The sequence below is a fragment of the Meriones unguiculatus genome, chromosome 4 (genome assembly GCF_030254825.1).
Source record: "Meriones unguiculatus strain TT.TT164.6M chromosome 4, Bangor_MerUng_6.1, whole genome shotgun sequence".
Classification (NCBI taxonomy): domain Eukaryota; kingdom Metazoa; phylum Chordata; class Mammalia; order Rodentia; family Muridae; genus Meriones; species Meriones unguiculatus.
Window position 1 is genome coordinate 124,092,009 of NC_083352.1, and position 12,232 is coordinate 124,104,240.

Sequence of the window (12,232 nt, forward strand, 5' to 3'; positions counted from 1 at the left end):
TCCTCATAATAGGATCAAGTTGAACCCCAAACTACAGCCCATGAGAAATTTTCCAGTCACCTCCTCTGAAGATGAACGGCACCTTTCCCCTTCTCTGCAGGGCTAGGCCACAGAAAAAGCAGCGCTTGTCTTTATTGCATCCTGTAGACTGTCACAATGCTGTGCTACAATGAAGAGTACCTGTCCTCTCTCCCTATGGAACGAACCTTCTTCCTTGTAATACACACACTAAGCTGCACAGCATTTCTTCCACGACTCCCAGACCACCCTTTTTCTCTATGATCGTCCTGCTCCCAAGGGAGCCCTTTTTAGGTGTCCCTGGTTTGCATGGGCACAGGAGAAAGGCTGCATTACATGTGAAGACCTTCAGCCTTGGCACAGTGTGGCCCTCTAGACCCATGTTAGGGAAGAAGTTATAGCCTCCACTTCACTGCTTTCCTGTGCTTCCCTATCCACCCGCCCAGTCCATACCTGTTTATTGCAAGGCTCCATCTTCTGCATCTGTGTCCTGGCTGTGCTCCTGAGAGGAAAAAGACAAGCACATATCACCCACTCCAGGTCCCAGGTTCTATCCTGAGCCATTGTTCAGGAAGGCCCTGTGGTTCAGAGCACTACTGGAGGACAGTGACAGTTAGAAAAGAGGTCCAACTAAAGAAAATCAGCAAATGAAACTGGCTTAGGATCCTAAGAGGGTCATTTGAAGCTCCCACAGGAAAAGGGGAAGGAGCAGTCATGTGATTTGCTGGTGTAAGAGGGACACACTTCTATGCATGGAGCCCCATCATGGCTCCATGATCTCACCTTGAATAGTCAGTATATACAGGAATTAGCTTCTTTAAGGACAGTCTGCCAGAAGCTTCAAGGGCTTTTAAAAAATTCTTATGTGTAATTAAAATTCCTATCTTCCCATGACTTCCCCGTTAACTCCCAACCCTCCCTTTATATTTATAGGCAGTGTGCTGTGTGCTTCTTAGGCCCAATTCTCCTCTTCAATACACCTACAGTAGACGAGAGAGTAGACCCTGGGTTTTGCTGAGGTCTGCCCCAGTCTTCAATGGGACTTCTGAACAGTAACTCAAACATGGCTCATTCTTCCTATTCCTCACAGAGCTGAAGCTCTAAAAAGCAGAAAGGATAGAGCTTGGGGGAACAGCCAACTCTGGCTCTTTCACTGTGACCCTCTAACAGCCCAGTCCGCCCTTCCAGGTCACACAGCTGGGCCTTACCAGCTCCTCCTCACTATGTGTTAGCAGTCCCTCCTCATCACCGTCATCTCGAGTTTGGACTTCTCCTTGGGGTGTGCCTGCCTCAGAAGCTGTGTCTTCTTGGGGGGCCGGTGGCCGGCTACTGCTGCAACTCCCACTGCCACCGCCACTGCCACCGCCACCACCACCAACACTGCCACTGCTGCCACTGCTGCCCCCTCCTCCAGCACTGCTGCTGTCACCCTTCTTCTTGCCATCTGAAAGGATAAAGTGGAAAAGGGACCAGAATTCAGCTAAAGCAGCTACTCAAGCACACTTTAGTGAAAGCTGGCCACTGTCAGTAGGTCCCAATGTGCTGGTTCTGGGGGGGTCCTACCGCTTCCCCAGGGCTGCCCTCAAAGCTGACCTGGGTTGGCCTTTTGTTCCTCTGCGATCTGTTCCAAGCGACCCAACAGGGCATCGATGTTGGACTTGATCTGTGTCAGCTCTGTTTTGATGGTCTGTAGCTCACTGCTCTTTACTGGGAGTGGAAAGGAAAAAGAGTTATCACTTAGATGCATGGTGCAAACAAAACCCAGCCTCATTCTGTCAACTAGGGAGGTGATTCTTTTCTGGTTTGTTTCCTGCCCAGTGAAAAGGTCTCTTCTCAGAGAACTGAGAGGCCATCCTTAGGGTGTCAAGCCCATACATGAGACCTCTTGATCTATAGGGACTGCAGGTGAATAAAAATGTAGGTCTGGGTATTGTGTGATACTCATCTGTAATCATGGTATTTGGGGGGCTAAGACAGGTGGATTGTTAATTCAAGGTTAACCTGGTTTGTAACGAGATCCCGCCTCAAAAGATCAAAAGAAAAGAAAAAAAAAAAAAGTTATATGTTCCTGTGAACGCCTAAGTAATGACATGTGTCTTAGCTGTGTTACAGGGCAGAGTTTATTCTAAAGGTACAAAAGGGTCTTTTGCAATCAGATTTCCTTGGTGCTTGACTAAAGTATACAGAGACCAGAATAAACCTGTCCATATCTCTTATTAGAGAAAAACTACTGCTACTTCCTCAGTGGGTGCCTCACCACAGTACTGGACTTTTTTCCCCCTGAAGCACTTGACTGTGTAAGAGTAACATAAATTGTAGATTTGTTCCTTTACTTTTCAGTGTTAAGTACGAGTCACTGGGCAGTGGAGGCAGAGGCAGGCGGATCAGATCTCTGTTGAGTTCAAGGCTAGCCTGGTTCAGAGAACGACTTCAAGACAGCCAGGGCTACACAGAGAAACCCTGTCTTGAAAAAAATTATGAAAGTATAATGAAGGGGCTGGAGAGATGGTTCAATGGCTAAGATTGCCCTTGCAGAGGACCTGAGTTTGATTGCCAGCTATGGGTAACTCCAGTCCCAGGGGACTGCTTCTGACCTCCAACAGGCACTACATATAAATGGTGCAGAGACATGCATGCAGGTAAAACACCCATGAACATAAGATAAAAGTTAAAAAATGTTACAAAATGAAATTCTTTATTTTAGTGATGATTAAAAAGGAAAAACAAAACAAAACATCTAGAACAGTGGTTCTTCCTTCCCAATGCTGCAATTCTTTAATATAGTTCCTCATGTTGTGATGACCCGAACCATAAAATTACTTCATAACTATAATTTTGCTACTGTTATAAATCATAATGTAAATATCAGACATACAGTGTATCTGATATGCAACCCCCAAGGGGATCAACAACCCAGAGGTTGAAAACCACTGATCTAGAAAGATTAAAGATGTCACCAGGGGCTGGAGAGATGGCTCAGTGTTAAAGACCACTGTCTGCTCCTCCAAAGGACCTGGGTTCAATTCCCAGTACCCACATGGCAGCTTATAACTGTCTGTAATGCTAATTCCAAGGTGACACCTTCACAATAATGCACATAAAATAAAATGATTATTAAAAAAAAAAAAAAAGATGTCACTAGGAAGCTGGGCACGGTGGCACACGCCTATAATCCCAGCACTCTGGGAAGCAGAGGCAGGAAGATCTCTATGAGTTTGAGGCTGACGTGGTCTACAAAGTGAGTCCTGGACAGCCAAGGCTACACAGAGAAACCCTGTCTCAGAAATAAAATAAAATTAAAAAAAGTCATCAAGATATAGCGGTACACATCTTTAATCCCAGAACTCAGGAGAGAGAAGCAAAAGACTCTCTATGAGTTTAGGTCAGTTTGGAGTTCCAAGCTGTTTTAAAAATTAAGATAAAAAACAAAAAAATAGAAAGATGTTACTCACACTTGATTTTGGCTGAGCCAGTAGTGATAGCTGTGGAGCGGGCAAAGAGCTTGACAGGTATTGTAGTTTTGACACGGCGAACCAAAGGGACCGTGACACGAGGTCGCTTCACTGGAACAGCCCTGGGCACAGGCACTGGAGAAAGGCGGCCACGATAATCAAAGAGCCTGTGAAGGTAAATAGACCAGAGGCTGCAGCATGGCCTGTGACCACCAGGAGGCACTACAACACTAGCTTTACCTGTGTAGCCTGTAAGGGGCCAGGGAGGATTTGCCTACTTCCAACATGCCCTGGTGTGAAAGCTTTCTGGATCCTAAGGGCTGATAAAATCCTTACTAGTTCCACCTTACCCAGAGCGAGGCCAGGAGAAGCAATGTAGGAACAAACAGCCCTGTTTCAGAAAGGAGCCGTTCCTGAGGTCACTGACACCTGCCTTCTACTCAGATTACTGGCACCCCAACCTTTGATAATCAGCTTGTAATCTCAAAGCAGCATTAATGAGTCGGAAACAGAAGTTTGAAAATTGGTGGCCAACACTTGAACCTTGGTTTTCCATTTTCTTAGTGAGGATAGCTATCCAAATTCTGTGGTAAAACATGAGAACCTGGTTAAAATGAGAAGTGAAATCCAGGAACTGACATACTCAACCAAGGAACCCATGGCTCCAGACTCTAAGCCCCTGTGTTCTTATGGACCACATCAACACCCTTTTTTCTTCAGAGATCCAGGCCAAGCACTCAACAGCATTTCAAGGGCAGGCAGTTGGATGAGACCCAAAAGCTCCTAGACTGTGTGCTAGCACTCTAACACTATAACCTGGCCTTCTCCAGAAGGAATTCTTTTCCTGAATTCAAGACAGAAACTCAGAAGGTAGGGAAATCTCCCACCAAATATGCTATCATCATGGTTCTGAAGGTCAGGGATATATCTCTGAAACTACTTTCTGGATGACTCATGGTACCTGCCATCACTAGAAAATTCAAGGTCCTTTTTTTGTTGTTGTTGTTTATTTTATTTATTTATTTTTCTTGGGGGGGGTGCTCTGTTCAAAAAGTCCTAGAGCTGATACCAGGCTCAGAGAATAAATCCAATCCCAGATCCTTCATTTGACCTGACCTACAAGGCTCTGGTGTTGGTCAGAAATCACTGAACCATAGAATCCCAGAGATACAGGAGCCCTGAGAAATCATTTGGTGTAGCCCATCTCACTGATTAATTGAATTTGCCAAAAGCCAGATAATCCATTCAGTGGCAGAACTCATCAGCATTCAAGTCTCCTGACTTTTAGGTTCTTGCACGGTACCACATTATTTCCTGAAAACACTCAGAGCAGAGAAAATGGTTCAGAAAAGCTGTTTTCCCCGGGCTGTTTCAGCAAGAAAAAGAAAGGAGAGGTTCTGACTCGGTCTTTACAACAACTTCTCATCAAACACGTGGCCAAGAGCTGGCATTATGGTTAGTTTTGTAATCCCTGCACTCAACAGGCAGATGTAGGAAGATATAATGAATCTGAAAGCTGGAGAGATGGCTCAGCGGTTAAGAGCACTGTCTGCTCTTACATAGGTCATGAGTTCAATTCCCGGCGACCACATGGTGGCTCACAACCATCTATAATGTGAACTGATTCCCTCTTCTGGCAGATGTCAATGCAGACAGAACACTCATATACATAAAATAGATAATGAATCTGAAAACTGTTAACAAACAAATGTGGCTAGGGTCACTGAGGTAGGAGCCCTTAGCTTCAAGGTTCAAGTCTAGATAGAATTTGGGCTAAAAGACCGATGACAAGCCATAAGAATTAATTCAGGCCTCTAAATAACGGATGACCTCTTTCTTGGTCATAAGGGTCCGACTCAATTATCTGTAGACTTCCTTTTTGGCTAGGTGAACACCTTATAGAAGCATAAACTCAACAGTGTTAAGGGCTCAAGAACTGCCTATGCAGACACAGTGCCTGCTTTTGTATTCCAGCTGCCCTGTGTTCATCCCTTAGCTGTACACTACAGGACTAGGAAGAGGCAAGGCAACCAGAGTGTGAAAGTTGGGTGTGATGGTCAGAGCTCTGGCCTGAGCACTTGGAGAACGAGACCCTAGTCTTAGCTCTGTCACTGATTGGTGAAGCAACCTTGAAACAAAGACCCATTCACACTTCTGTGCTTCAGTTCCCAATTGGAGGACTTTATAAGCTATACCAGCAATCTCTCATGACCCTTCCAATTTGGTTGTTTAGCACTTGGCCACGCCCCTTCCCTGCTCACCTGGCACAGAAGTAGTCTTGGTAGTAATCATAGTCAAAGCTGTAGCCACTGGGAAAACAAAGGGAGATGGCCACTCAGCCCACTTCTCCACAGGTCCTCATCTACAAATGTCTTCCTAAATTCTAAGCTCAGAACACTGTCACTATAAGCATTACTCCCTCTGTGAAAAGAGGGACCCATCCCATGTATAAAAAAAAAAAAAAAAAAAAAGGCCATAAAGCCCCACCTGTATATGGCAGTTGCTGCTCTCTTTAGCCCCTTGGGTCTATTAGGCTTGGGCTCTCCAGCCATGTTGATGTCTGTGTGGAGGGAAGAAGCAGAGTTCGAGTGCTGACAAGACAGAGTATACTCAGACACTCCACATATTTACATAGTACACACATGGAACTGAGTTAGTCAAGGGGCTTCATATATTTAATTTTCAAACCAACACCGAATAGACATGCCCGGTTGCATATTCATTATACATTCATACATATACACAAGTCTTCACATACCATACATGACATATAAATACACATTTTTCAATTAGTGTCTTAAAAATCAGGTATAAACACACATACACACACTCATACACATATCCAGGGAAGAAAGTCATGTACAGATAACATCTACACTCAAATGCAGTCAGACTGCCTATAGGCAAAAAAGCCAATACATACTCATTGATGTTTATAAACACCTTTATGCCTAGCATAGTACTTAGCTTGTAAGATGAAAAAATATTCAGTAAATAAATAAATAAAGAACTCACGAATATTCTTATACACATTAAACACGTGAAAGTTTGTGCTCACGTATTCTCTATGCAATCACATCTGCATACCTCAGTCACTAACACAGATCATCTATCCCTTCTCAAACACGAAGTATGTGAGTATGCACACAAACACAACACTCTGTAGACACCAACAGTTATTTCTGATGTATTTTATCAATAATGCCAAGAGCATGCTTCTTTCCTTTACTTGTGTTCACAGCGCTTCATAGCTTCCAGAAAGGATTCTAACCCACAGCTTCTATAGACTGAGATAACAGGCTATACTAGTCCATTTTGTTCCTTTTCTATGGAGAATCTAGGTTTTAACTAGAACCAAAAACCTTGTTATTAAGAGACTATGATGGAAGATCAGTGAGTGCATTGCTCAACCCACATTGCGAAGCATCTTCTTGCAATAGACAGGAATTAACTAGAGACCCACAATGGGAAAATATGAGACCTAGCAGCACTCAGTTCTAAGTGAGATGTCAACAGAAATTCGTTTAACTTACCCAGGGTCTGCCCTGCCAGCACGCGCCCATTCTCTCCTAGCACAGCTGCACGGGCATGGCGCTCATTGGCGTACTGGACAAAGGCATAGCCTTTGTGCACAGAACAGCCAGCCACACGGCCATACTTGGAAAAGATGGTCTCCACATCTGACTTTTTTACCACCGCTGTATTTAGGTTTCCAATGAAGACCCGAGAGTTGATGGACTTGGGGTCATTCTTGTTGGTTACATTGCTGGTCTGAATCTTCAAGGACATGGTGTCCACCTGAAAAGAAAATGCCACAGTGAAACTGGGTTCCCGGGCTAGCTTCCGGGAATGTTCATAGCCCATATCCTGACTAACCTGGATTGCTCTTTGCCTTTCTATACATTCTCATCCTTATGGGATCCATCCTCCCTTATCATATACATTCTGTTTTCTTGTTACGTTATCAAGGGTGCCACTTAACGGCTCCTAATATTATACTAGGTACTTTACAATGTTTGCTTATTTGATATACTACACAGGAAAAAACAAAGTTGGAAGGTCACAATGTTGGGCAACAGTAAGGCTGGGTTGGGTTCACCAGTCTGCCTGACTCCAATTCTTTTTAACTACATAACATTTTTTTAAAAAATAATTTATTTAAATTTTATTTTATGTGCATTAATGTAAAGCTGCCAGATTCCTTAGAATTGGTATTACGGACAGTTGTGAGCTGTCATGTGGGTGCTGGGAATTGAACCTGGGTCCTTTGGAAGAGCAGACAGTGCTCTTAACCACTGAGCCATCTCTCCAGCAACAACTACATAACTTTTAAAATATTTACTTCAAATGTTACCCCACTTAAAAACTAAACTTACTAACTTTCTACAGCTTTTCTCTTTGTTCTTTCAACATAGAACAGAAGCAAAAAGGACATATGGTAATTTCAAGAGATGTTTCCTAGAGAACAGTCCCCTATTATAAAAATTGTTCAGGCTGATCTAGATGTATCTCATCTTTACTGCCATTGCCAGTAAAGTCTTTTACTGTAACAGCCACTCTGCAAGGTTTGCTTACATAGGACTTACCAGGCACACATAGTGTGCTGAAGGTAACATTTAATACTGAGTGATCCCAAGAACTCATGGGTGAACATAGCTTACTTTACCAGAAACTGAGATTCTGATAATTTTTTTTTCTGGTAAGATTATTATTAACTTTCTAGTAAGAGGCACTTAAATACATTTAAAGCCCATTTCTGTCAACTTCATCACTCTGCATCCAGAGGTAAAGCCAATTTAAATACTTTACACATTTGCCTGAGAACGGTCTTTAAGTAATTTCTTAGTTATCCACTTAAAACTAATTAAAAATCTGTTCAGCTTACAGATGAGTTTGCAACCACTTTTTTATGTCTGTATAGATGAATATACACAGGTCAGTAGACAAACTTAGGTATCATTCCTCAACTGAAGTCTACTTGTTTGGTTTTTTATTGTCTTTGTGAGACTTTTTTCACTGTCCTTAATTTCCCTAAATAGGCCAACGTGGGTGGCCAGCAAGCCTAACTCTGCCTCCTCCAGAACTGGGATTATAATGTATGCCCCTCTACCTGATTTTTTAAAATGTATGTCCTATTAGCCACAACGAAGCACAACTTTAATCCTAGCACACAGGAGGCAGAGGCCTGTGAGTTTAACCCATGTTGTACATGGCCAGGGAGACTCTGACTTAAAAAAAAGTTCTGAGGATCAAACTCAGGCTCACTGACCTACCCTGTAACTATTCTTCATTCTCTACACTCGGCAATGACTCTATTAATCCACAGGTTCTCTCCTCAGAGAGTGGTTGCACCTTGGCATAAGCCCCAAGAGAAGAGGATGTTAATTCCAGCAGGATTGCTTTGCAGTTTGGTCTTGGCATTTGCACTTGCTAGCCCTATGTTCTGCTTACTCCTAGTTCTGCTTACTTCTTAGTTTATATATTTTGCTTATATAAAAATCTTAATCAGCCTGGCGGTTTATGATACCTAATATTGTTGGGGGGGGGGGGGTAAGGACTATTCTTAGAGAATTAGGTAAAAATAGAAACGGAAGAAATCTGTTATCTTTTTGTGTTGGTAGGTAAGAGATCCCACTTCAATGTCTCCTCTGTATGCAACTCTGCAGACTCCCTTCCTTGAAGTTGGCTGGTTTTAACCAGCTGGTGGCACTGTTTACAAATGAATCACAGGTTGGACCATGGCATGAGATTAGGGAAAGAAACTGCTCCCAGATCTGAGTTTGCAATAAACTCAATGGATGGACAGGAGTCCAATATGGATATGTACTACCAAAGCAAGGGACTCAGAGCTTATCTGGCTGTTACTAATCAGAGGCTGGGGTGAGCTTTAGAAATGACTCGGAAGAGACAGGCTCTTGTTATTAAGTCACTTTTACACCCCAACCAGCGACACTGATACAGCAGTGAGGGACACCAGGAAGAGTGCCCACGAACATACCCAACAAACTATTCATAAGCAACAGGGAATGCTCAGACCGCCCACTCTTCAGTAACAACAATCCTTCTACCTGGATGATGAGTCATTCAAAAGTTAATTCCTTGTCCGTCCAGAAATACCAAAAAAAAAAAAAAAAAGACGGTACCTGTGTGACACTTGGTATCGCTCTTGCTGAAAACTATGTTTTGGCCAGAGAGATGCCACTTTATTTTGTAGGAGGGAGCTAACCAGGCCTGGGGTGTGGGCTGGGAAAGAGGGGAAGGAGAGATATGAGCGGCTGCTGGCTCTGCAATTCATCTGCTAGGGACAGAGTAGTTATGGATTCCCTCAGATTGTTAGGAGCCTCTAACACAAGAGAGTTGGAAGCATTCACTGGTTTGGGGCAGAACGGTCTTTCTGGTTTGGCCCTGCCAATCTTTTCTTTCCTCACGTGAGCTTTGGCACAATAAATATAAAAGAACTTTGCAAACCACAGAGACCTTTACAAGACCAAATATTAATATACCTTTGTGTTTGTCTGTTCTAGTAACAGCAACCCTAGTGGGACCATCCTAGATCAGACTGGAGCACATTCTTAGGATACCAAGAAGACTCAACCACGTCACCCTGTTCTCACCTCTAGAAATGACACAAAAGTATATGGATGTGGCTGCTATGTGAAACATGCTTTGGTACCCAAACTCCAAACTCCCAATCTATACCTTCCCAGTTGATTTTTAAGTCTTGTACGATGCTTTTGGCATGCAGGCTGTATGCTGCTCTGATTCCCTAAGCCCAAGAGGACACATATCTAGAGACATGTAAAACACTTACATGGTACTATAGAGGTGTGTACAATACTGCCTAGCTTCCAGGCCTGGCTTTCTAGTCTGGTCCAAATACTCACCTTCACAAACCACTCTCAACTTAATAAGGACCTATATTTTATGTTTTTTTTTTTTCTTTATCCCTCCACCCCTTTAAAGACAATGCCTTAGCATGTAGCAAGGGCTGGCCTTGAACTTGCTATATAGCCAAGAATGGTCTTCAACTCCTGACTCTTCTGCGTCTAAGTGCTGGGATCATCAACATATACACCTAGCCTCTTTCTGGATTTTTCAAGGTTTCCACGTAGCTCAGAGTGGGAACCGTAAAAATATCAATAACCTTTTCAGTAAAAACTATTTAACTTGATAAGCTATTCCCCACTGCCAGCCAAACCTTGCTTTTTAAATTGTTTAACCCGAGAGCAAGGTCCTGGCAGCTCCAAAGGTTTTTATGCTTAACAATAAGCTAAAGACAGGTGAATGGTGGGACTGGGGAGGGCAGAGGTAATGTAACAAGCACTTGTGCCATTAAGAGACATCCGTAATGTTCTATTAGCATGAACTTCGTGCATATGTCCATACTGGGGCAAAGAATGGAGAAAAACCTGGCCAGGGTACCATGGTTCACAAATAGTATAGCCAAGATTACGCCAGGGTTGGGGGTGTCCTCTGGCTCTAAGTCTACTAGGTATTTTTTTGTTGCTGTTTGTTTTTTGCCTTTGTCCTTTGATATCCTCTTTCCCTTTCCTCCTCCATTCTGCACCCCACTCCCACTCTTTAAAAGACAAGAGTTTCAAATCATCCAAGCTGGCCTTGAATTCATCTCCCTACCGCCACTTCCCAAGTGCTAAGATTATAGGCATGTACTATGCTACTCCACAAGATCAGGATTTTTTGTACCCTATTTTTCCTTTAGGTAAGATGGGCATCCAGGAAAGCACGGAGCAGAAAACAAAGGCAGCAAGACAAAAATACTGCTCTGTTGGGGGAAACTAGAGGGGGTTGCCTCCTAGGCCAATGTCTTTACTTTCACTTGCTAAATAAACAAGTACTTAAAAGATGGAGCCGTAAACTAATTAAACCCAGACAAAAGCTTTGAAATGCAATTACAACTCAAAGGATGGGCCAGCTTCTCCAAGTTAGCAAGAACAGAAAATCGGCAAAACCAAACCATTTTCCCAAGTTCAAACATTTAAGACAGAAACTGTTTTAGGACACAAAAGCCAACTTTAGGAGGAAAAAAAAAAAAAACCCACAAACAAACCAAATTTGCAAATGTACAAAAGCCCTAAAAGGTTATCCTTAACTCGTAAATTTTGGCTGAGAACCTTCCCCAAATATACTGCAGTAAAAAGACCCTGTGATTCTGAAAGCCAGTGTCTCACACATCTCCTCTCATTTAATCTTCACAATGGCCCATAAGTATATTTTTTTTAAAGAGAAAAATGAGAAATAAAGCAAAGCCAGAACTGGAGTTCTGAAAGAAACAGCATCCACAGGAAGACAGACTGTATGTGCAGAAATTCCTTAAGCAATAGTTTCTAGGCAAGAGTACTGAGTCAGACATATATATCCTCCTTGTCTTTCCCCATTTCTACACTTCTTGAGCTTGCATAGGACTTTAGTGAATAAAGCTATGGATGTGTGCAGCCTCTGAATTTACATACTCACTCTTTCCTCAAATTCTACGTTGACATCTAATTCCCAATGTGAAGACACAGTTGATCAACAGGCCTTCTGTCCATCCCTAGCCTCACAACCAAGAGCACCTAAGCCAAGGACGCATTAGACGGTTATCTTTATCACTGGCAACAACTTTCTAAACCACCCAGATTGTGAAGGGTTATCTAAAGACAAAAGGCAATGGAGTCTTTAGAAGGTGATTATATCATAAGAGCCAACTCTGCATAAATGGGTTTCAGGACCTTTTTAATATAAAGAGACTCCAGAGAACAACC

At 42.9% G+C, this 12,232-nt stretch overlaps 1 protein-coding gene across 4 annotated transcripts in view; it reads right to left on the reverse strand.

Annotated features, from left to right (window-relative positions):
* Positions 1–12,232, reverse strand: part of Raly (RALY heterogeneous nuclear ribonucleoprotein) — an 81,950-nt gene that overhangs the window by 878 nt on the left and 68,840 nt on the right. For 2 of the 4 annotated variants that reach the window (XM_060383010.1, XM_060383009.1), the window contains 7 exons: positions 7,004–7,268; positions 5,958–6,030; positions 5,732–5,779; positions 3,471–3,637; positions 1,612–1,725; positions 1,227–1,462; positions 472–520 (listed from right to left, as the gene is read on the reverse strand). In XM_060383010.1, the coding sequence (XP_060238993.1) occupies positions 476–520; positions 1,227–1,462; positions 1,612–1,725; positions 3,471–3,637; positions 5,732–5,779; positions 5,958–6,030; positions 7,004–7,259 (939 nt within the window). In that variant the 5' untranslated portion in view covers positions 7,260–7,268 and the 3' untranslated portion in view covers positions 472–475. The remainder of the gene's footprint in view (positions 1–471; positions 521–1,226; positions 1,463–1,611; positions 1,726–3,470; positions 3,638–5,731; positions 5,780–5,957; positions 6,031–7,003; positions 7,269–12,232) is intronic. The other 2 variants (XM_060383012.1, XM_060383011.1) reach the window with 1 other exon arrangement.